Source organism: Acomys minous (assembly GCF_964271855.1).
Source record: "Acomys minous genome assembly, chromosome: 16".
Lineage (NCBI taxonomy): Eukaryota > Metazoa > Chordata > Mammalia > Rodentia > Muridae > Acomys > Acomys minous.
In genome coordinates, this window is record NC_140498.1 from 70,650,164 (window position 1) to 70,675,727 (window position 25,564).

The 25,564-nt window shown below is 39.3% G+C and overlaps 2 protein-coding genes across 2 annotated transcripts in view; one reads left to right on the forward strand and one right to left on the reverse strand.

Annotated features, from left to right (window-relative positions):
• Positions 1-13,413: 13,413 nt before the first annotated feature.
• Positions 13,414-14,877, forward strand: LOC311587172 (vomeronasal type-2 receptor 116-like; the record flags this gene model as incomplete). Its single annotated transcript, XM_084763669.1, has 1 exon — positions 13,414-14,877. Exon 1 carries the CDS (start codon positions 14,023-14,025, stop codon positions 14,875-14,877), a length of 855 nt encoding a protein of 284 aa, XP_084619795.1. The 5' UTR covers positions 13,414-14,022.
• Positions 14,878-15,293: 416 nt separating this feature from the next.
• LOC311587173 (uncharacterized protein) overlaps positions 15,294-25,564 on the reverse strand; it is a gene marked incomplete at its 3' end in the record, with an annotated part of 37,645 nt that continues 27,374 nt past the window's right edge. The window contains exons 6-7 of the mRNA XM_084763670.1: positions 19,408-19,437; positions 15,294-15,343 (exon numbers count right to left, since the gene is read on the reverse strand). Coding sequence (XP_084619796.1) covers positions 15,294-15,343; positions 19,408-19,437 — 80 coding nt within the window. The remainder of the gene's footprint in view (positions 15,344-19,407; positions 19,438-25,564) is intronic.

A 25,564-nucleotide genomic window follows, 5' to 3' on the forward strand; every position in this document is an offset into this window, starting at 1 on the left:
ACTCCTACAACTGTTCAGAGATTTGTTGTATTTGAATCGTGGTTTTAATACATTTCACACTAGAAGCACCAAAAGCAATAACCCGATGTTATAAATATAAAAATCTGCCATATTATTTACTCAATGTTGAAATGTAATTTTTTAATTGTTTTACAACTTCCACTCTTGAATATTTTCTCTTGTGTATTTAACCCTCAGCTTCCTCGCTCTCTGTGCAGTGAGAGCTGTGTTCCTGGCTTCAGAAAATCCCCCCAGGAGAGTAAGGCTGCCTGTTGCTATGATTGTACTCGATGTCCAGACAATGAGATTTCCAATGAGACAGGTACATGTCAATATCGCTGGGGACTTTCCCACCTATCCACATTGTCCTACAATGTCTAAGGTGATAGACAAGATTTCTGAGAAAAAGCAGAGACAAATGCAGTTCTTCTTTCATGTAAAAAGTAAAACTATTTCAGTTCTTGTATCATCATTTTTATTTATTGATTATACCTTACAGGTATAAGGTAATTGTGAACAAGTTAATTGGGAAATGGTGGATGTGATGAGCACACATACAGAGTCATGTTAAATATGAAGAGAAAACCAGAAAGCATTCCCCATCATCAATTTTTAGTCTAATAACATTCTTCATTTATTAGTTTCAATATTTTGAGTAGAGATTTCACCAAACACTCAGATGCTTTAAAATTACTTCATGAAAATAGAAAATTTCTAATTCTTTTGTCTTTCAATGCTCCTATTTTAAAATGTGAATATTAGGAATGACTATACAGACTATACAGTATATGTTACTGTACATATACATGCTTTGTTTACATTGGTGGTATACCATGATCATACAATTATTACATGCACATATACACACATGCACACACACACACACACCACAACACACACAGAACATAGATACACACACACAGATATGGAAACCTGAAATGTTATCCTCTAATTCTACATGGCTCAGGTTAAAAGAAGCTTCAAAGAAGTTTCAGGAAAAAAATGAACTAAAACATAATTGCTAAATGGTTCACAACAGAAAGTCTTACCCTTCAAATCAAGTAGAATGAGCTGTATTTGTCTTTGAAAATTTCATATTTACATTTTTATAAAATATTTGACATGTAGTATATAGCCTGTGCTTTTACATAAATAAGATACAGGGTTATGGTTATGATTAATTAACGCTGTTAGAAAATAATGCCAAGTAAATACACTGGAAACAGAAGAGGAGTGCCTTAAGAGTAACAAAATGTTCCTCTTTCTTTTCCACACCCTCGCCAGTATGTGCTGTTACTTTAATTTTGGATCTTAACCACTCTGGTTAAGATGGAATCTCAGAGTTTTGATTTGCATTTCCCTGATAACTAAGGATGTTGCACATTTCTTTAAGTGCTTCTTGGCCATTCAGTGTTCTTCTTTTAAGCATTCTCTGTTTAGTTCTGGACCTCATTTTTTAATTGGATCATTTGGGTTGGTGTTATTTAACTTATTGAGCTCTTTACATATTTTGGATATTAGCCCTTTGCCCAATGTGGGGTTGGTGAAGATAATTTTCCCAGTCCTCCATTGCTGGTAGGAGTGCAGACTTGTATAGCCACTTTGGAAATCAATCTCCACCGTACAACAACAACATCTGCTCAACTATGTTCATAGCAAATTTATTCGTAATAGCCAGAATCTGGAAACAATCTAGATGCCCCTCGTCAGAAGAATGGTTAAAGAAACTGTGGTAAATTTACACAATGGAATACTACTCAGCTATTAAGAATAAAAAAAAACCTTGAAATTTGCAGGAGTGGGGCCAGACTCTGGGCACAGTCCTGACAGTGATACGGAAGAGCGGAGGGATGGAAGGACCCAGAGGCTTAGGAGGCCCACAAAGAAACCATCAAGGATGGCAGTCCTGGGCTTGGGGGGAGGCTGCACTAACTGTTGCACCATCTAAGGACAATGCATGCAGTGAACCTAGACCCCCCTGTTCAGATATAGCCAATTGACAGCGCATTCAACAGAGTTGAGTTGTCGGGGGAGCAGGGACTACCTCTGCCATGAACTCTGCACCCAATTTGATCACTTCCCTTTGGTGGGGAAATACAGCAGGCGTACAGAGGAAGGTGATGCAGGCTATCCAGATGAGTCCTGATAAGCTGTGATCATAGTCACCTTCTTGCATCCAACTCAACTGCCCACCTCACACATTTGGTGCTTCACAAGGAAGGAATCTTATGAATGAGCCAGGTTCATGCAATTTAACTCATTGACTTATGACTCTATTAGTAATTGAAAAGGATCACCTAAATGCAAAGATATTTAAGTAAAAGATGAATTGACTAGAATTGTTCACTTCATAGTCCAATCAAGACAGTGGGCAGTATTAATTAGAGATTATTTTTTCTTTAATTTTTCTTTAATTAATTTATTCAGATTACAACTAAATTGTTATTCAATCACTTGTATCTTTCCATTCCTCCCTCCCTTCCACTTTCACCCTATTCCCCTCCCCTAGGTCTATGACTGAGAGGGACCTACTCCCACACTTTATGGTCATTGGCTATCAAGTCTCATCTTGGCAGCATACTTATTCTTAATTTGAGTGCCACCAGGCCTCCCCACCAAGGGGGAGGTCATCAAATATGGGGCACCAGAGTTCATGTCAGAGTCAGTCCCCACTCTCTACATAACTGTGCAGACTGTCCTGTCCATTGGGTAGATCAGAGTAGGGGTTTGATCTTTACTACTTGTATTGTCCTTGGTTAGTGCAATAGTTTGAGTAGACCCCTCCCCCCGCCCCTGGGCCCTGATCCACCCATCATGATGTTCTTCTAGTAGGTTTCTAACACCTCCTGGATCTTCCATTTCCCCATCTCCTATATTTCTCTTAGCTAGAGTCCCAATAGGATGTTCTCACATCTATCCCAATCTCCTGGTAAATGAAGACTTTCATGGGACATGCCTTTTGGGCTAGTGTCCAATTAAAAGTGAGTATATGCCATGTGAGTCTTTCTGCTTCTGGGTTAACTCAATCAGTATGATCATTTTCTAGTTTCATCCATTTGTCCAGAAAATTTTGAGGTTTCCTTGTTTTTAAAAGCTGAGTAGTATTCCATAGTGTAAATGTACCACAGTTTCTTTATCCATTCTTCAACTGAAGAGCATTATGGCTATTATGAATAAGGTTGCTATGAACATGGTTGAGCATATGTCCTTGTTGTGTGGTGGGGCACATTTTCTGGGTACATTCTACAGAGTGGAATAGCTGGGACTTGAGGAAGCCCTATTCCTAGTTTCCTGACAAATCACCAGATAGATTCCCAAAGTGGTTGTACAAGTTTGCACTCCCACCAGCAATGAAGGAGTGTTTCTCTTTCTCCACATCCTTGCCAGCATGCAGTGGTTTGTTTTTTTTTTATCTTAGCCATTCTGATGGGTATAAGATGGAATCTCAGAGTCTTTTTGATTTTCCTTTCTCTGATGACTAAAGACATTGAGCTTTTCTTTAAGTGTTTCTCAGCCATTCGATGTTCCTCTGTTGAGAATTCTCTATTTAGTTCTGATCCCCATTTCTTGATTGTAGGAGTTTAATTTCTTGAGTTCTTTATATATTTTGGATATTAGACCTTTGTCAGATGTAGAGTTGGTGAAGATCTTTTCCCAGTCTGCAGGCTGTCACTTTGTTCTGTTGACAGTGTCTTCTGCCTTACAGAAGCTTCTCAGCCTCATGATATCCCATTTATTAATTATTGACCTTAAGGCTTGGGTCGTTGGTGTTCTGTTCAGGAAGTCGTCTCCTGTGCCAATGTGTTGCAGGCTCTTTGCCACTTTTTCTTCTAACCAAATTAGAGTTAGAGATTATTTTTTTCTATCTTTGACATTTTATTATATTGTATTTTGTCACAGTTGATTGTTATTTCTTTTTCATATTTTTACATATACACTTATATTATTACACATATATACAATAAACTACCTACAGCGTGAAGAACCATGACACAATCAGGAATTATATAAATGTTACATTCTTAGAGGTTTGGCTATTTGTATTTGACAGCCTTGAAGATAACATGCTTCCAATCTTGGTGCATCTAAAATTCTGGATGTACGCCAATCTCCATCACATCTTGTCATTATCAACTTAAAACATCTATCTAGACTTAAAAGATATCTTAACCCCTAAACAACTAAGTGTCATTGTAAAACTAAGCTACCTGGTCTTTAACCCCATCTGAGACTTGAAAAGGAATAAACATGATTACTTGAGTATAGCGGGAGTCCAGGTTAGTAGCTTTCCAAATGAGAAAATGGCAGAGAGAGTTTACTACCTGAATAGTCACCCAAACTCTATATAACATTGGAACATCTTCGTCAGTCTTCTGGCCCAATATACTGACAGACATATTTGTGAGGCAGGTACTACTGAGGACTTGCTTACCCTGTGTTGGCAGAGGTTGGCCATTGACTCAGCCTGCATGCCAGCTTGCCCCTTTTTAGGCAGAATTCTGTCTGAGGTAGAAATGAGGACATTTTGCTCAGTGACTTGTTTGCCACGTTTGAAGCTATCACCATAAGGAGATTCTTTGATGCTCACCATCCTCTTTGAGGTAGGCTGGGTATTGCCAGGAGTTAACCTGTCTCATTATCAGTGAATCCTTAAAATAATAAAAACATTTTACAATGCCATATTCTGCATATCTCTGAGGTTTTTGAAGACCTTATCTATCCTACCTTATCTTTCTATAGAATCATATCTATGTGCCACACCTATGTGATAAAATATACTAGTAATTGACATGACCATGATTTGATCAACTAACAATTAACTTGTATAACTTAGTTATTCTAAACAGCCTGTAATAGCACTTTCACAGTATTGGAAGTAAACCTTGTATTATAATTGAGTTATATGGGTACACTACTTCATATTAGAATATATATATATAAAAGCCAGGCGTGGTGAGGCCAGCCTGGTCTACAAAGCGAGTCCAGGACAGAGAGACCCTGTCTCGAAAAACCAAAAAAAAAAAAAAAAAAAGAATATATATATATATATATATATATATAGTCTTACATTTGAATTCTATACCACTGTACCTAGAATTAAACTTATTTTGCATGTATAAACAAAATTCTATACCAGTGAATTTAACATAACCTGTGAGTGACAATTGAGCCATTAAGTTGAGAAGATTCACTAATCTACTCTTTGTTCCATCTTCTCTATATATTTCTGTATTCCCCCTTCTTTCTTTTCAACCCCTATCTCCAAACCTAAGAATGTAAGGTAAAGGAAAAGAGAGACGTCCCTGAGTCCAACCTTGTTTTCTCTCTAGATAAGACAAATAATAACTTGTAACCATCTCCCATTGATAACAACCCTCTGTTGCCAAAGAAAGCAACCAAAAACCTACCTGACCCCCCCAAAGGAAATGGGACATCATTCTCTTAGGGTTTCTTCCAGCTGATTTGGGATGAATAAAACCTTTGTAGGGGCCCAAATAAAATTGGGGAAATGGTTAAACAAGCTAAGAATCACATTTTGCTCCAGTTTCTAAATGTTGAGTAATTTCAGGCTTAAATAGAGTCCTGTGTGGGACAGTTTGAGATGCTGGTCCAATTGGGGTTGGAAGTTTTCTTTGAAAGTGTCCTGGGAGCTGTCTTGTTCTGATGAGGAACAGCAACTGAAGCACTTGGTGCTGGAACATGAAGGATACAGGATGTCAGTGTCCAGCATGCTGAGAGGAACGCATCCTGTCAGGTCTGATCCAGTTTCAGTGTCTGGCTTTTTTATTTTGAAAGCATATAATTTCTCACAAGCATTATACAGTCCTAAAATTATACGTGTATAAGGTGTGTGTGTGTGTGTGTGTGTGTGATGCACAGACCAATTAAGGCTGGTTTTCTGCTCTTTGTATGAGCAGGAAAAACAAATCTGTAAGTCTTCATTCATGCCATATGAAGAATGGCATCTAATAGTAATTCATAGGTGTTCTGTAGCCAACAAGGAGCATTGTCTATGCCTAGGCATTCATGTCTCAGCCAGTCTCAGAGCTATTCCCATGTAGTGGAATTAGCATCATAAGTTTCCTGCTTGTTCTGCAGGTTAAATTCTTCACATCTCGATTGCATCTCCCTCCCTCATTCCTTCCCCATCCCCCTTCCTCTCTCCTTCCCTCTCCCTCCCTCCCCTAGTCCTCAGAAACGGGGAGCTCTCCTCCCCTAACATCTCTGACCTCAGCCTATCAAGTCTCATCTGTACCACCTGTAACCTCTTCCTCTGTCGCCTGGGAAGGGCGTCCTGCAAGGACTGGTTCAGTGATCTAAGCTCAGTGGCCAGAGTACGTGTCTGAAGAAGTCCCTACTCTTCATATATAGGATCCATGAGGAGATTGTGTTACTACATCTGAGCAGAGGGTCTAGGTCCACATCATATATGGTCTTTGGTCGATGTTTCAGTCTCTGCGTTGTGGTGTAGTCATTCTGTATTATGTGGCTAATATCCACTTATGAGTGAGTATATAATGTGTTTCTTTCTCGGTCTGAGTTACCTCACTCAGGATGATCTTTTCTAGTTCCATCCATTTGCTTACAAAATTTAAGATTTCCTTGATTTTAATAGCTGAGTAGTATTCCATTGTGTAAATGTACCACAGTTTCTTTATCCATTCTTCAGTTGAGGGACATCTAGGTTGTTTCCAGATTCTGAGTATTATGAATAAAGCTGCTATGAACATAGTTGAGCAAATGTCCTTGTTGTATAGTAGAGCATATTTCGGGTATATTCTCAGGAGTGGTATGGCTGGGTCCTGAGGTAGAGTTATTGCCAGTTTCCTTAGAAAGTACCAGATTGATTTCCAAAGTGGTTGTACAAGTATGCATTCCCACCAGTAATGGAGGAGTATTCCCCTTTCTCCACATCCTTGCCAGCAAGTGCTATCACTAGAGTTTTTTTTTTTTATCTTAGCCATTTGGATAGGTGTAAAATGGAATCTCAGTCTTTTTTTTTTTTTAGTTGCATTTCCCTGATAACTAGGGTTGTTGAGCATTTCTTTAAGTGTTTCTCAGCTATTCATTATTCCTCTGTTGAGAACTCTCTGTTTAGTTCTGTACTCTATTTTTAATTGGATAATTTGGTTTTGTGGTGTTTATTTCTTGAATTCTTTATATATTTTTGATATTATCCCTTTGTCAGATGTAGGGTTGGTGAAGATCTTTTCCCAGTCTCTAGGATTTCATTTTTTTTCTGTTTATAGTGTCTTTTGCCTTACAGAAGCTTTTCAGTTTCATAAGGTCCCATTTATTAATGGTTGATCTTAGCGCCTGAGCTGTTAGTGTTGTTCAGAAAATTGTCTATTGTGCTGATGAGCTCAAGGCTCTTCCCACTTTTTCTTCTTTTTATTTTTATTTTTTATTTTTTTAAACTTTTTTATTAATTTATTCATATTACATCTCAATTGTTAGCCCTTCCCCTGTTTCCTCCCATTCTTCCCTCCCTCCCGCTTACCCTCTTCTCCCCTCCCCTATGTCTGTGATTGAGAGAGACCTCCTCCCCCTATATATGCTCTTAGAATATCGAGTCTTTTCTTGGTAACTTGCTATCCTTCCTCTGAGTGCCACCAGGCCTCCCCATCCAGGGGATATGGTCAGAAAAGGGCACCAGAGTTCGTGTGAGAGTCAGATCTCACTCTCCACTCAACGGTGGAGAATATCATGTTCGTCGGCTAGGTCTTGGTAAGTATCCCTCAGTAGAAGAATGGACTAAGAAACTGTGGTACATTTACACTATGGAATACTACTCAGCTATTAAAAACAAGGAATTCCCGAAATTTGTGGACAAATGGATTGATCTAGAAATTATCATAATGAGTGAGTTCACCCAGAAGCAAAAAGAGACAAACGGTATATACTCACTTATATCAAAACACTAGTCCAAGGGATACGTCCCATGAAAAACTTTACTTACCAAGAAAATGGGTCAGAGGAGAGGACATCCTATTGAGACTTTAGGCGAGAGTAGCATGGAAGAATGGGGAAATAGTAGGATCCACAGGGTCCTGGAAACCTACAAGAAGAACTTTATGACAGGCAGATCTGGGTCCTGGGGTCCTCCTCAAACTAAGGCACCAGCCAAGGAGAATATAGGCAGTAAACTTCGAACCCCCACTTTTTCTTCTAACAGATTTAGTGTGTCTGGTTTTATGTTGAGGTCTTTAATCCATTTGGACTTCAGTTTTGTTCAGGGTGATAGATATGGATCTATTTTCATTTTTCTAAATGGAACTATCCAGTTAGACCAGCACCATTTGTTGAGTATGCTATCTTATTTCCATTGTATGGATTTGGCTTCTTTGTCAAAAATCATGTCCATAGGTATGTGGGTTTATTTCTGGGTTTTGATTCAATTTTATTCCATTGGTCAACCAGTCTATTTCTATGCCAGTACCATGCTATCTTAATTACTGTTGCTCTATAGTACAGCTTGAGATCTGGGATGGAGATTCCTCCAGAAGATCTTTTATTGTACAGGATAGTTTTAGCTATTCTGGGTTTTTTTGTTTTTCCATGTGAAATTGAGAACTGATCTTTCAATGTCAGTAAAGAATTGTGTGGGTATTTTGGTGGGAATTGTATCGAATCTGTAGATTGCTTTTGGTAAGATGGCCATGTTTACTATGTTGATTCTCCTGATCCATGAGCATGGGAGATCTTTCGATCTTCTGAAATCGTTTCTAAATTCTTTCTTCAGAGATTTGAAGTTTTTTTCATACAAATCTTTCACTTTCTTGGTTAGAGTTACACCAAGATACTTTATGTTATTTGTGGCTATTGTGAAGGGTGTAGTTTCTCTAACTTTTTTCTCAGTCTGTTTGCACTTGTATACTGGAGGGCTACTGATGTTTTTGAGTTGACTTTGTATCCCGCCACTTTGCTGAAGGTATTTATCAGCTGTAGGAGTTCCTTGATAGAATTTTTTGGGGTCATTTCTGTACACTATCATATCATCTGTGAATAGTCAGAGTTTGATTTCTTTTCTGATTTTTATCCCCTTGATCTCCTTTAGTTGTCTTATTTATATAGCTAGGCGTTCACATACTATATTGAGGAGATATGGAGAGAGTGGACAGCCTTGTGTTGTCCCTGATTTCAGTGGAATTGATTTAAGTTTCTCTCCATTTAGTTTGATGCTGGCTATTGGCTTGCTGTATAATGCATTTATTATGCTTAAGTATGTGTCTGGTATCCCTGCTATCTGCAGAACTTTTAACATGAGTGGGTGTTGGATTTTGCCAAATGCTATTTCAGCATCTAAGGAGATGATCATGTGGGTTTTTTCTTTCACTTTGTTTGTATGATGAATTACACTGATGATTTCCATATATTGAACCATCCCTGCATGTCTGTGATGAAGCCTACTTGGTCATGGTGAATGATAGTTTTAATGTGTTCTTGAATTTGGTTTGCAAGTATTTCATTGAGTATTTTTGCATCAATGTTCATAAGAGAAATTGGTCTGAAATTCTCTTTTTTGTTGTTGAGTCTCTTGGAGGTTTAGGTATCAAGGTGACTGAAGCTTCATAGAACGAATTTGGTAATGTTCCTTCTGTTTCTATTTTACAGAATAATTTGAAGAGAATTGGTATTAACTTTTCTGCAAAGGTCTGATAGAATTTGGCACTGAATCCATCTGGTCCTGGGCTTTGTTGTTGGGAGAATTTTGATGACTACCTCTATTTCCTTAGGTGTGATAGGACTATTCAATTCATTTAACTGATCTAGAGTCAATTTTGGTACTTGGTAGCTATCAAGAAAGTTATCTATTTCATTTAGTTTTCACATTTTTGGGCATATAGGCTTTGAAGTATGACCTGATGATTCTTTGAATTTCCTCAGAGTCTCTCAATTATGTCTCCCTTTTCATTTCTGATTTTGTTGATTTGAACACTCTTCCTCTGCCTTTTTGTTACTTTGGCTAAAGGCTTGTCAATCCTGTTGACTTTCTCAAAGAACCAGCTCTTGGTTTCATTGATTCTTTAAATTATTTTCTTAATTTTCAATGTATTGATTTCAGCCCTATATTTGATGATTTCCAGCCATCTACTCCTGTTGGGCGTGTCTGCTTCTTTTTGTTGTAGAACTTTCAGGTGTGCTGTTAAGTTGCTAGTATGGGATCTCTCCAGTTTCTTTACAAAGGCATCCAGTGCTATGAACTTTCCTCTTAGCACTGCTTTCATTGTGTCGTACGAGTTTGGGTATGTTGTGCCTTCACGTTTCATTGAATTCTAGGAAGTTTTTAATTTCTCTTTTTATTTTGTCCATTACCCAGATGTCATTGAGTTGGGAGTTGTTCAGTTTCCATGAGTTTGTAGGCTATTGGTTGTTTCTTTTGTTATTGATTTCCATTTTTAATCCATGGTGGTCTGATAAGATGCAAGGGATTATTTTTATTTTCTTGTATCTCTCGAGGTTTGCTTTATGACCAAGTACGTGATCAGTTTTGGAGAAGGTTCCGAGTGGTGCTGAAAAGAAGGTGTATTCTTTTGTGTTTGGGTGAAATGTTCTGTAGATATCAGTTAGGTCCATTTGTTTCATGATGTCTATTAGTTTCCTTGTTTCTCCATTTAGTTTCTGTCTTCAGGACCTGTCGATTGGGGAGAGGGTGGTGTTGAATTCTCCCACTATTAATGTGTGAGATTTGATGTGTGCTTTAAGCTTTAGTAATGTTTCTTTTACAAATGTGGGTGTTCCTGCATTTGGGGCCTATATGTTCAGAATTGAGATATCATCTTGGTGTAGTTTTCCTTTGATGAAGATGTTGTGTCCTTCCTCATATCTTTTGATTACTTGTAGTTGAAAGTCTATTTTATTAGATACTAGAATGGCTACGCCAGCTTGCTTCTTGTGTCCATTTGCTTGAAATACAATTTTCCAACTCTTTACTCTGAAGTAATATTTGTCTTTATTGATGAAGTGTGTTTCTTGTATGCAGCAGAATGATGGATTCAGTTTTCTCATCTATTCTGTCACCCCGTGTCTTTTTTACTGGGGAGTTGAGGCCATTGATGTTAAGAGATATTAATGACCGGTGGTTGTTAGTTCCTTTTGTTTTGATGTTGGTGGAGGTAGAGTGTGTTGTTTCTGTGTTTTGGATTTGTGGATGTGGAGTTATTTATTTCCTGTGTTTCCTGGGTGTAGTTAGCCTTCTTGAGTTGGAGTTTTCCTTCTAGTACCTTCTGTAGGGCTGGATATGTGGTTAGGTACTGATTAAACTTCGTTTTGTCATGGAATGTATATTTTTCTACATCTATGGTGATTAAAAGTTTGGCTGGGTATAGGAGTCTGGGTTGGCATCTGTGGTTTCTTAATAATTGCATTACTGCTGTCCAGAACCTTCTGGCTTTCATAGTCTCTGTTGAGAAGTCAAGTGTAATTCTGATCAGTTTGCCTTTATATGTGACTTGACCTTTTTCTCTTGCAGCTTGTAATAGTCTTTCTTTGTTCTGTACATTTAATGCTTTGATTATTATGTGTGGGGAAGATTTCTTTTTCTGGTCAAATCTATTTGGAGTTCTCCTGGCTTCTTGCATGTTTATGGGCATTTCTTTCTTTAGGTTGGGGAATTTTTTTTTATGATTTTGTTGAAAATGCTTTCTGGGCCTTGGAGCTTGGAGTCTTCTCCTTCTTCTATTCTTATTATTAGGTTTGGTCTTTTTATAGTGTCCCAGATTTCTTGAGAGGTTTTATCAGGAACATTTTAAAACTTACTTTTAATGTTTTCTTTGATTGATGTGTCAATAACTTCTATCATAGCTTCCACACTTGAGATTCTCTCTTCCATCTCTTGTATCCAGTTGGTGTGGCTTCTGTCCAGCGTTCCTGTTCTTTCCCCCATGTTTTGTAACCCTAAGACTGCCTCAGCTTGTGTTTTCTTTGTTGCTTCTAATTCCCTCTTTAGGTCTTGAATAGTCTTATTCTTTTCTTTCTCCCATTTGGTGGAATTTTCCTGCAGTTCTTTGTAGGACTTATTCAATTCCTTCATCTTTTTGAATGTATTTTCCTGTGTTTCTTTGAGTGATTTCTTTTCCTCCTTCAAAGCTTCAATCATTTTTATCACCTCAGATTTAAAGTCTTCTTGTGATTCATGGGTGTCGTTATCTCCAGGGCTTGTTGTGTTAGGATCACTGGTTCTGGTGTCATATGGCTCTGAGTTTTGTCACTAGTCTTCTTGCACTGTCCTCTAGGCATCTGGTTGTCTCTGGTGTTAGCAGGCCTAGAGTTTCCTCCAATGAGGTTGCTGTCTTTGTCCCACATTGGCCAGGCAAGTTGGGAGCAAGTAAAGAGAGCCCCAAGCCAAAGGGTTTTTGCTAGGGCTCTCCAGGGGCCTCCTCAGGATGTTGGACAGTGGGTGTTAGAGCCTGCACTCAGATCAGATCAGCTGGTTTCCCTGTCTATATTGCGGTTGAGTCAGGCAGGAGAGGAGTTGGCTGATAGATTTCCAAGCCCAAAGTTGCTTACGTGCCTTACAATCCTTTTTGAGATGGCAGGGCTCTGACTATCTGATGTGTTCCAGATCAGCTAGGTCAGTAAGCAGCTGCGGCGCAGTTAGAGATTCAAGTGTTAAGCTGCTCAGGTACACCACAGACCTTTTTGAAATGGCAGCAAATGTGAGTCTTGGTCTGCCCCAGACTCAGCTGTTATCTATCTGCTCTGCATTCCAGATGAGTCAGGCTGGTAAGCAGCTGGGGGGACTAAGGGGAACCAGAGCCTAAAGCTGTTGGTGTGTTCTACAGGCCTTCTTGATATGACAGAGCTCTGTTTATTTTCTCTGTGCCCCAGTTGGGCTATGCCAGTAAGCCACTTGCCGGCAGAGAGAGATTAGAGCTCAAAGCTGCCCACAAAACAGCAGCTAATGTGGGGTGTGGCCTGCACAGTTCTCTGCTCTGTGACCTAGGTGGATCAGGTCAATAGGCTGTAGGTGGGTGGAGTGAGATCAGAGCCAGAAGGTGTTAGCAGGATAGCAGCTAATGAGGATTGTGGCCCTAGCAGGTCCCTGCTCAGTCTGTTCGCTTAGTGCATTAGCTGTGTCAGAGCAGTATGCTTCAGGCAGCAGGCAGAGATTGACACAGGCCCAACGTTGCTTACAAGATAGCAGCTAATGTGGACTGTGGCCCTCACAGGTGGCTGCTCAGCCTGTTTGTTTTGTGTCTTAGATGTGTCTGAGCACCTGCATCAGACAGGTGGGTGGAGACAGACCAAGGCCTAAAGTTGCTCATAGGATGGGAACTAATACGGATTGTGGCCAGCACCTGGATTCAGCTCTGCTGGCCACTAGGTATGCTCCTTGTTACAGATGGGCCCAGCTGGTAAGCAGCTGGGGAGGGCGGCTGTGAGAAATCAGAACTCCAAGCTGCTCAGAAGCTACACGTGCCCTCTTGTGATGGCAGGCCTATGTTTATCTACTCTGTGACACAGCTAGGCTATGCCAGCAAGCAACTGAGGGGCTGAGAGTGGTCAGAGCCCAAAGTTGCAGGGATAGCCCACAGTCCTTCCCAAGATATTGGCTAATGTGGGATATCCCCTGATTTTTTTCTGTGGGATAGCTGGGTGGTCAGGTGTTGGACCCACCTGTGCCCCACACAATTTGGGTCCCTCTCACCTGAGAATCAGCAGCACTGGTGTTTTGGTAGCTTTCAATTTAGTCTTTAGGTCACTCTGCAGTCCTGGTTTTCCTGCTAATCAGACACTGTGTGCAATTGGTGCCACCATCTTGGATCCTCCCATTTGAGATAATTGATTGGAGAAAATTTGGGAAATTTCACTATCGAGCCCTAATTTACTTGAGTGTAAAACAAAGCAGGAAAGGGTCACATGACAGAGAGCTGGTGCTGGGAACTGGCTTAGGATAAAAGGGGAAGCTGAGCATAGACTCACACTAAATTTCATTCATGACCAGATGTGGATAATTGTAAGAAATGTCCAGAAAGTCATTATGCAAACACACAGCAGAGCTACTGCCTACAGAAAGCCATGGCCTTTTTGGCCTATGAAGACCCCTTGGGAAAGACTCTCACTTGCATGGGCCTGGGCTTCTTCATACTCACAGCTGGCGTCCTTGGAGTCTTTGTGAAGTACCACCACACTCCCATTGTCAAGGCCAATAATCGGGCTCTCACTTACATCCTGCTCATCACTCTGTCCTTCAGTTTTCTCTGTCCCTTGCTCTTCATTGGCCATCCCAACACAGTCACCTGTATCTTACAGCAGAGCACATTTGGCGTTCTGTTCACGGTGACTCTCTCCACAATCTTGGCCAAAACAACGACTGTTGTTCTGGCCTTCAAGGTCACTGTTCCAGGGAGAATGGTGAGGTGGCTCATGCTATCAAGGGCCCCTAACTTCATCATTCCCATCTGCACCCTTGTCCAACTCGTGCTCTGTGGGATTTGGCTGAGCACCTCTCCACCCTTTGTTGACTCAGATGCTCACTCTGAACATGGACACATCATCATTAGGTGCAACAAGGGCTCCACTGTTGCCTTCCACTGTGTCCTGGGATACCTCTGCTCCTTGGCACTTGGGAGCTACGCTATGGCCTTCCTATCCAGAAACCTGCCTGACACGTTCAACGAGGCTAAGTTCTTGACATTCAGCATGTTGGTGTTCTTCAGTGTGTGGGTCACATTCCTCCCTGTCTACCATAGCACCAAGGGGAAGGTCATGGTGGCCATGGAAGGCTTCTCTATCTTGTCTTCCAGTGCAGGAATCCTAGGCTGCATCTTTGCCCCCAAGTGCTATATCATTTTGTTAAGACCAGACAGGAACTCACCCCATGGCATCAGGCACAAGGTACATTCTAGACGAACAGCCTACCTTACAGCTTAGTCCTTGCATTCTTAATCACAAAGAAGTTTTAAAGCCGGTTTAGCGCCAACCCAACAGCCAGAGATAATGTTACAACTTAGGCTTTTGTCCACTGGTTATTATAATTTACTTCTCTGAATTAGAAATTGGTAGTAAAGAGGAAGATAAATGAGTTCTACATCATTCATTCCTCTTCAGCATTTCATGACTTTGCCTTTAAAGCACCAAATATTTCCATTTATATTCATATGCTTATGATGCTGGTGATAGGTCACATGACTACATAGTGGCTTTATTTCATGTATACTTACACTCTGAAGAAAAGCACATTATAATGAAAGAAATATTACAAGAACTAACTGTACCAGGATCTGTTTATCATAGTAGAATGAAGACCAATTTAAATCTATGTATCACGACCCGAATTCAAATTGTACTCACCTGGACACTCCTGATAGCAGATAAGTACATAAAGCCTCCATTATTTCTGTGAAAAAATTCTAGAGTTCAGTTGTATCCAGTTCATCAGAACCTGTGCTCATGTCTCTCGTTGACTATTGATATCCAAACAGTGTTTTGTGTATTCCCTTGTTCCTAATTCTTCACTATGATAAAGTGGTCTATATTTTTTCAATTGAAACAGTGTATTGTGTGGATCTTGCATATTTATGAGTACTCATTTCTTGATAATTTATGACTGTTTCATAAAATATATCTAGTAAATCTTGCATATTTATGGGTACCCATTTCTTGATAAGTTATGACCATTTCATAAAATATATCTAATTCTAAGCAAACATTTTATTGCTTTCTTTTCTTCTGTACTATACATTTGCATAAATGTATAATAATTTCTGTGCTGGATGCCTTGTATATTGTCATAGCTCACTAATCAAGACTTCAGACTTTTTATAGTACACAAGCTATAAGCTTGCAAGAATAAGGCAGAGGGTTAATTATATCAAACTCTATTGTAAAATTAAAAACAAGCCAGATTATATTTTTGAGAATTGGTTCATCATAATGAACTTTATTTGTTTTGTTTTTTGAGACAGGGTTTCTCTGTGTAGCCTTGGTTGTCCTGGACTCACTTTGTAGACCAAGCTGGCCTTGAACTCACAATGATTCACCTGCCTCTCCCTCCCTGAGTGCTGGGATTAAAGGTGTGCACCACCTTGCCCAGATATGGAAACTTTTAAAAAATACATTTTTTTTCATACAATACATTGTGATCATGTTTTTCCTCTCTTCTCTCTTTCCTGATCTTCCCTACCTGTCCACCCCCCAATTCTCTCATTTCTTTTTCTTTTTAGAAAACAGGAATATAAAATAAAACAAATATAAAGATAAAGCACGAGAAACATGTAATAAGGCACACACACACGCTCACACGTGTCTACCTTTTAAGATATGCTAGTGCAATAGTGTCACGAAGCTTGAAGTCACACACCACGAGATAGAAACCATACCTGACACTACTTTGCTGTCCCTGAAGAGTAGATAGTCTAAAGGCCTAATGTAAAAGATCATACTAGTATTCTAATAAAAGTACATATCAATAAAGTGATTACCAATGACATTATGATATATACATGTATGCATGTATGGTGACACCAGGAATTTGGGGGGCACTGTTTGACAAAGTTCCAGTGCCCAATGACCAAGCGCCTCTGCCATGCACCCTGGGGGCACTGCTTGACAAAGTTCCAGTGCCCCAACTACCAGGTGTCCTTAAGGCCTGCTTTACAAAGTTCCAGTGCCTGGATGCCTTGGATTGACCCTTTACTGCAGAAATTCCTGTTAGAGGCTTCTCTCCAAAGGCTAGAATTGAAAATTAGTAAAATCTGATACTAATAAAAACTAATAAAGTCATTGGTGACTCCCTGGGAAAATACAGCTATGCAGAAAATTGAGTCTTTTATACAACTTATTCATTGTTATATTATTAATAATTTATTTTGGTAAATGATTTAGAGGATTTTAGAAGAATTAATAAAGAAGAAAGTTTTAGGGAAAGTTTGAAAGCTGACAAACTATAATTAAAATCACTCGGTCTTTATGCTCAGCTTTGGAAACAAGGAACTAGTTTAGAAAGAAAGAGATTTTGATCATGCCATTATCAACAGACTTTGGTGCCTGTTTAAAAGTAAAAGAAAACAGTTTTAAAATTCTAATGTTACTTCACATGATTATAGTAAGGATAGAAATTGTATTGATACAGGGGTTCAAGACAAAGGCATAGAGACAGGCATGTTGGCTCAGTGAACTGTCTGCCCTTCTGAGTAAACTTTATAGGCCAGGACTTTGCTAATGTTATGGAAAGACAAAAGGACAAGCTGCTTCCAAGTAAAAAGGCTACATAATATTTTTAAAGGATAGCTTTATTTTAAATAGAAAATAAAAAAAGAAAGGATTAAGTAAGGGTCAAGAAGACAAGTTTAGGGTGCCAGGTGGAAGGATTGATCTTTGGTCTATTAACTATATACCAACTAAAACAAAATCAAATAGAGTTGTTTTGTTTAATACCTTTTGTGACTGCAAGGCTTTATGATACAATTCACAAAGAAGAAAGTTTTAAGTTAAAAAAAAATCTGATTTTATCCTAAAGTTACTTATTAGTTCTCAGGAAATTTGCTGTTTGCTTGTTTTGTTCCCCTTGGTCCTATATATTTATGTAACCGAAAAAGATTTCAAGCTGTGTAATCAATGATTAAAGTTTTTAAGGAAATTATTTTGTGTAAAAATAAAGCTTAAAGGAGACTCAAGTAGTCAGAGCAGAGAAAGCCACTAAGGCTTCCTCTCTGTCCTGTCTCTCATCAAAAGAACCGAATGGTGTCCCGTGTTTGATTCTTTCTTCCCTCTTCTTACATACACCCTTCTTTGGGGCCTGACCCTCATCCGGAGCTGGACTCTGGAGTAGTATGTATGTATGTATGTATGTATGTATGTATGTATGTATGTGTGTATGTATGTGTATGTGTGTATGTGTGTATGTGTGTATGTATGTATGTGTGTATGTGTGTATGTGTGTATGTATGTATATGTGTATGTGTGTGTATGTGTGTATGTGTTTATGTGTGTGTATGTATGTATGTATGTGTGTATGTATGTATGTATGTGTGTATGTATGTGTGTATGTATGTATGTGTGTGTATGTATGTATGTATGTACGTGTATGTATGTATGTATGTGTGTGTATGTGTGTTTGTATGTATGTATCAATGCCTTGCTCATCCATCATCAAAGAAGTTTCCTCCTGCAGGTGATGTGAAAAAATATAGGCACCCACAGATATTATTCAGAGAATGAAAGCATTTGGAACACTCAGTCCTAAATGGATGTCTCCATTCATCCCTTCCCCTTAGGGCTAAGAGAATCCCGTGGCAAATGAGGCAGAAAGAATGTCAGAGCCGGAAGGGATAGAGGACACGGAGAAAACAAGGACCCCTGAATGAGCAGGTTAGAAGAACATACGAGCTCACAGATACCGAGGCAGCACGCACAGGGCCTGCATGGGTGTGCAGCATATGGAGTTTTAAAGCTGAGAGGAGAGTGGACACGTATGGTGACATGAACTTCCCTCTAACACGGTAGCAGTTGTCAATTCATAACTACTTGCAAATGAAAATCTAGTTTTCTCTCAGGAATTCTGAATGGGAAAACAAACTACTTCTACGGGTGGGCTGGAGAACCAGCATTTGATGGGCAACCAAAACCCATCTCAGTGGCAGGTTTAGAGGTTCCCTTTTCCATAACGTCCTGCCAAGGCTTTTGCTTTCTCTCTTTTTAATCTTATGTTTTATCTTACATTATTAATACTTATGTATATTACCTATCTCTTTACCTTTATATATTTACCCTTTGCACATATATTATGGCTCCCGTTTAGTTGTTTATGAGATTCCAAAGGATGGAATCAAATGGGTTTTCTTGGGCAATTTTCCTTGTGTTTGCTAGTTTTGACGTATTCTGATATGTTAGTCTTTGTCTCATAGTTTATATTATATTATTATATTGTTTTATATTATGTTATGTTATAGTGCGTGTCCCTTAGATGCCTGTTTGTTTCCTAGTGATAGAAAGCAATGTTTGTTCAGCATCAGAGGGGACATGGAGTGGAACTGTGAGGAGAAGAGGAAGGGAAATCATGCAGCCAGCGTTTGGCTGTTGTTTGGATTCCTTCCTCTACCACCCTTCTCCGCCCATGTTCCATCCATTCAGCGCCCCCTCTGACACTAGGGAGGACGAGAAGAATAGAGGGGGGCAGGGGGCTTGCTTATCGTTAGTCTCCTTCCTGCTGACCAACTGTATTGGGTTCTCTGAAGCAAGTGTGACTTTCACTGACAGGATGCTCAATTTCTTCTCATCTGTTTGCCTTTGACCACTTGACAAACCGCAACAAACTGCAACCAGCCAGCAGCAGCAACAGCAGCAACCCCACCTCTCAGGCCCTGGCATTTATATAACCTCAAAAAAGTTCCCAGAATTCCAAACGCCATACACTTGCAGCAACCATCTGCAGCTAGGGTGTGTGAGGAAAATCAAACTTACCTGCTGTGAAACATCCTCTTGCCCTCAAACCTGGTATTAAAACAAAAACATATCCCCATAACATAAGTGGGATTTTAAAGAAACCAAAATTCTCACTATAGACCACAATCAGGATATATAATATGAGGAAAAAAGTTGTTTCAATAAAAGGAAAAAAGATTTTTAAAAATAATAAAAACACATATTGGAAACCAGTAAAATAAACAATACAAAAATAGAATTATGAGACAAAAACACTTCAAAATGTCACATCTTTTTCTTTCCCTTTTTACTTGAAATCAGACTTTTAAAATACTATATTTTTTATCATAGTTTTTCCTCCCAAAACTCCTCCCAAATCTTTCCTACCTCCCACCAACCTAAAAACATAACCTTTCTCTCTATTATCACAAAACACCCAGACATATAAAATAAATAAATAGATAGTTGATAGGTGATAGACAGACACACAGACAGAGAGAGAGAGATAAATACATGATAGATTGATCCAGAAGAGGACAACAAACAAACAAAGAAAAGAACAGAAAAAATGGAATGTTCCCATTGATTTTATTTTGTGATGGACATCTACTGCTGGGCATGGAGTTTACACTTAACTGAGATTCATATACCTTGTAAGCCTGCATTGGTAAAATCTAATTTTTCCTTTCATTTATTAACGTTAATTAGCTGGACAACTTGGAACTTTCTTTTTTTAATTTTTTCACTTCACATCCTGATTGTAGGCCCCTCCCCCATCACCTCCTGGCTCCCCCTCCCTCTCTCATACCCTCTCCTTCCCTCTCCTAATCCTCAGAAAGGGGAGTTCTCCTTCACTAACGTCTCATCTCAGCCTATTAAGCCTCATCTGGACTGCCTGTGTCCTTTTACTCTGTGGCCTGGCAAGGCTGCCCCTCCAGGGGAAAGAGATCAAAGTGTAGGGGCCAGAGTCCATGTCAGAAGTAGTTCCTACTCCCTATATTATGGGATGCACAAGGAGACTGTGCTGCCTACTACTACCTCTGAGCAGAGAGACTAGGTCATCACCATGCGTGGTCCTTGGTTGGTGCATAAGCCTCCGCTCTACCCTGCTCCTCTGCCCAGATTTGTTGGCTCCATTGGTCATGAGTAAAATGTCCTATTAATCCCAATTTCAGAGTTACCTGAACTGCTTTTAGGGGTTTATGTAGCACTTTACTTTAAAAAGGCGGGGGGGTGATGTTGAAAGGATAGCTTTTGGAGTGATTTAGAAGACAGTCTGTTGGAGGCTGGAGAGATGGCTCAGAGGTTAAGAGCACTGGCTGCTCTCCCAAAGGTCCTGAGTTCAATTCCAAGCAACCACATGGTGACTCACAACTATCTATAATGAGATCTGGTGCCCTCTTCTGGTGTGTAGTTGTACAGGTGGACACAATACTATGTACATAAATAAATAAATATGTTTTTAAAAAAGAAGAAGAAAACAGACTGTCTAGCAGGACAACATTTACCAGGGGCAAAGTTCCAGAATATAGAGCCACCAGTTAATGAAAAACATGCATCATTGAGTATATGAGTGAGGTAGCATTTGTAAAATGCAAAAGTGAGACTTTAGACCTGCAATGGTTCCTATTGTGAATATTGTTTAAACCAGAGTTGGCCCAGTTTTGCCTTTAGTAGAGAAAGAGAGCATGTAGGATAAAAGCTTTAAATACCTTTGCCTGCTGGTATCTTAGCAAAGGTTCTATCAAGGCTCTAAACCCTAATATCTTGTAACCCCTGCTTGGAAATGGCTTATTTGCAGATGTGATCTGTGTATATAATGTCATTACAGTTGTAACTGATGTGGTTGGAATTCTACAAGACAATGAACCTCCCAAGTCATGGCCCAGCTGCAGAGTTTTTTCCAGTGCAAAGGCTGAAGAAACTTGCCTCTTCAAGATGATAAGGTAAATGATTCAGAGGATCAGAATAGCAATGGTTACAGAGAAACCTTGCGTCTGAATTTCTGTGTCCCATGCTTGTGACAGAATAAAACTTTCAGGTCATGGAACACTCATTAAAAAAATTTTTTTTTGTGGGCATTGTTGAAATGTTAGTAAAAGAAAGTAGCTCCTGAAACAACTGAAAAACATTGCATGCCTCACCCTGTGAAATTCATAGGGAATTAGAGAATACCTTCTCTATATTAGACAGAGATAGATTTCTTATTTTTTAATCTGAAACTGGTTATTTCATATCAGTTCTAATGTGAAAGAGTAGACCTGAGACGGTGCTAGTTATGGGAGTGTAGCTCCATAACCAAGATGAGAGAAATCTGAGAAAGAGGGATGTAGAACAGAGGCCTTGATTTAGTCAGTCCTTGCCTTAACAAGATTTTCAAATGAGCTTGTAAAGCAATAAATTTACCCAGCAAATTGTCCTATATGCTTAAATGTGATGAAATTTCCACCCATGTCCTGCCCCTCCATAGATCCTTGTGGTACCCTCCTGACCTGGCATTCTTCCTTCAGCTCTCATATCTTACATGTTCTTTTAACTTTCTCCTTTTAAAGTCCCTCTGGTTCTATTCAAAGATACTTTTTTTCTCAGCTCCATCCACACATCCACACATGTAAACATACATATTTAATTATTAGAAGCATGGGAGTGCAGGCAAGACAGAACATTGTGATGTTTGTGTCTGGCCTGCCTCAGTTAATAGAATAATTTCAAGTCCATCAATTTTCCCCTCAAATATTAGGATTTCATTTTCCTTGACAACCAAATAAAATTCAAATGCCTAGAAGAATCATATTATCATTCTCCCTTTATTTTGAGAACAGACATTTATCCTGATACATTTCCTTGATGTTGTGACCACCATGATCTCTGTGAAGGAATCCTTAGAGGAGGATATAGACTTCTTTATGCTACACGACCATGAGGGTTAAAGAAGGGTCATGAGTTGGTTTGGTTTTTAGTTTTGCTGTCTCCACAATGCTGTCCATTATGGTGCTCCCAGCCATGGTATATGCAGGTTTCCTTTTCTCATGTACTCATCACTGTAGAGGAAACTGCTTATGTATTGTATGGATGCAACACTTGTCAGTTATGGCTGAGGCAGGAAATAGGTGGGGCTCCTGACAGGCAGAAGGGATTCTAGAAGAGAAACAGGCGAGGGAGATTCAGTGGGCAAGATGTGAAGAAGATGGATGCCTGGTGCCTACGACCAGGTAACGAGCCACGTGGCAAAATGCCGACTAGTATGTGTTAACTTAAGTTATGAGCTGGTCAGAGAAGATCCTCGCTATATGTCCTAGGTATTTATATACTATTTAATGAGTCTCAAGTGTTGTTATTTCAGGAGCTAAGTGGCAGGAAGAAAAGACACCAATAACATAATGGCATCTGACTAGTACACACTACCATCTGATTATTTTTTTTATTTTTGGACTAGGTTGAATTGAGTGTCAATGTATTTTTAAATTTTCATGTTTTTTTTCTATATTTAGATTTAGTTTTTGAGATGATGAAAATACACTTACAACATTTCTCCCTTCCTTTCTCTCCTTTCCAACAATCCCATAAAGTCCCCTTTCTGCCTTTCAAATTCATGGCCTCCTCTTTTTCTAATTGTTATTACATGCATATACAAACATATGCCTAAATATATCACGCTCATTCTGTGCGATGTTACTCAAATGTATATTTTCAGATCTGACCATTTGGTACTGAATAAGCAATCAGTGTGCTCATCCCTGGGGAAGACCGTTTCTCGTGTTTTCAGCATTCCTTGGTTGCTTGCGGTTGTCTACAGTCCAGTCCTCATGGGCATTCCCATGTCTACTTTTCTGTTGGTGTCATCCTTGTCCAGCTCATGACTAGGCATTCATGCTGTAAACATATGTATGTCATAGTGTCTGTATATGCATCGTGAATGCATTTCCAGTGTATCTACTTGTGTGTGTGTGTGCTGGTGTATCCTCCAGTTCACCCACATGAAGAAGCCAGAGGACATCTTCCCTGCTCAAATGTTCTCTTCTTTATTCCCTTGAGACCATGGCTATCACTGAAGCTGACAGACAAGAAGCCCAGGGTCTCCTCCTCTCTATGAGCCTTACTGCAATGGGTTTAAAGGCTTTCATGGTGCCACATGAACATTTTTAAAGTGTGTGCTTGGAGACAAATGTACTTAGAATAGTTGAAATGCCACTTTAATATGTCAAGTCAAGTATTTGTTTAAGTAAATGTGAAATATTTATGCTCTCATAACTGAGGAGTAAAGAGACTGTCTGTTAGTATTTTTGGAGGTTTTATTATTGGCCACACTCAGTGACATTAACAGGTACATGCCCAGGAAACTAGCCATCTTGCTCCTATATATATAAATGTGCATTATTCTGAAGGAAATATGTTTTCCTTATGTTCTAAGTGTTCACTTACCATCTTTTAATTATAATCATATACAAGTAAAATCTACAGAAAAAAGTTACATAATATTCTGATATGTTAAATACTTTAAGCCCCAAGTTTCATGATGTTATTATTCTGTTGTGGTAATCAGAATGAACATACATATATGCATCCAATCAACATGTGAGGGGAATTTGACAAAATCCGACACCCATTAATGTTCAAAGTTCTGGAGAGATCGGGAATGCAAGGCACATACCTAAACATAACAAAGGCTATATACAGCAAGCCAATAGACAACATCAAATTAAATGGAGAGATACTCAAGGAAATCCCTCTAAAATTGGGGACCAGACAAGGCTGCACACTTTCTCCATATCTCTTCAATATAGTTCTTGAAGTTCTAGCCAGACCAATAAGACATCAAAAGGAGATCAAGGGGATCCAAATGGGAAAAGAAGAAGTCAAATGATCCCTATTTGCAGATGATATGATAGTGTATATAGGTGACCCCCAAAATTCCACCAGAGAACTCCTACAGCTGATAAAAACCTTCAGCAAATTGGCTGGATACAAAATTAACACAAAAAAGTCAGTGGCTTTCCTATACACAAATAACAAACATGCAGAGGAAGAACTTAGGAAAACTACCCCTTCATGATAGCCACAAGCAATATAAAATATCTAGGAGTAGCTCTAACCAAGCAAGTGAAGGACTTATTTGAAAAAAATTTAAATCTCTGAAGAAAGAGATTGAAGATGACATCAGAAGATGGAGGGATCTACCTTGTTCATCGATTGGGAGAATTAACATAGTAAAAATGGCATTTCTTACCAAAAGCAATTTACAGATTCAATGCAATCCCTATCAAAATACCTACAAAATATTTTGAAGACATAGAAAGATCAATTCTCAACTTCATATGGAGAAAGAAAAAGCCCAGAATAGCAAAAATAATCCTATACAATACAAGATCCTCCAGAGGAATCTCCACATCTGATCTCAAGCTGTACTATGGAGCAACAGTAATTAAAACAGCATGGTACTGGCACAGCAATAGGCTGATGGATCAATGGAATCGAAATGAAGACCCAGAGATGAATCCACACACATTTGCTCAACTGATTTTTGACAAAGAAGCCAAATCCATTCGATGGAAAAGGGATAACATCTTCAACAAATGGTGCTGGTCTAACTGGATGTCTATGTGTAAAAAAATGCAACTGGACCCATAGTTGTCACCTTGTACAAAACTCAAATCCAAGTGGATTAAAGACCTCAACATAAAACCAGAGACACTAAATCACTTAGAAGAAAAAATGGGAAAGAGCCTGGAACATATTGGCACAGGAGACAACTTCCTGAACAGAACACCAACAGCCCAGGCATTAATGTCAACAATTAATAAATGGGACCTCATGAGGCTGAGAAGCTTCTGTAAGGCAGGTGACACGGTAAAGAGAACAAAGCGACAGCCTACAGACTGGGAAAAGATCTTCACCAACCCCACATCTGATAAAGGTCTAATATCCAAAATATATAAAGAACTCAAGAAATTAAATACCACCAAACCAAATAACCCAATCGAGAAATGGGGCATGGAACTAAACAGAGAATTCTCAACACAGGAATATCAAATGGCTGAGAAACACTTAAAGAAATGCTCAACCTCCTTAATCATCAGGGAAATGCAAATCAAAACAATGCTGAGATTCCATCTTACACCCATCAGGATGGCTAAGATCAAAAATTCAAGCGACACCACATGCTGGCGAGGATGTGGGGAGAGAGGAACACTCCTTC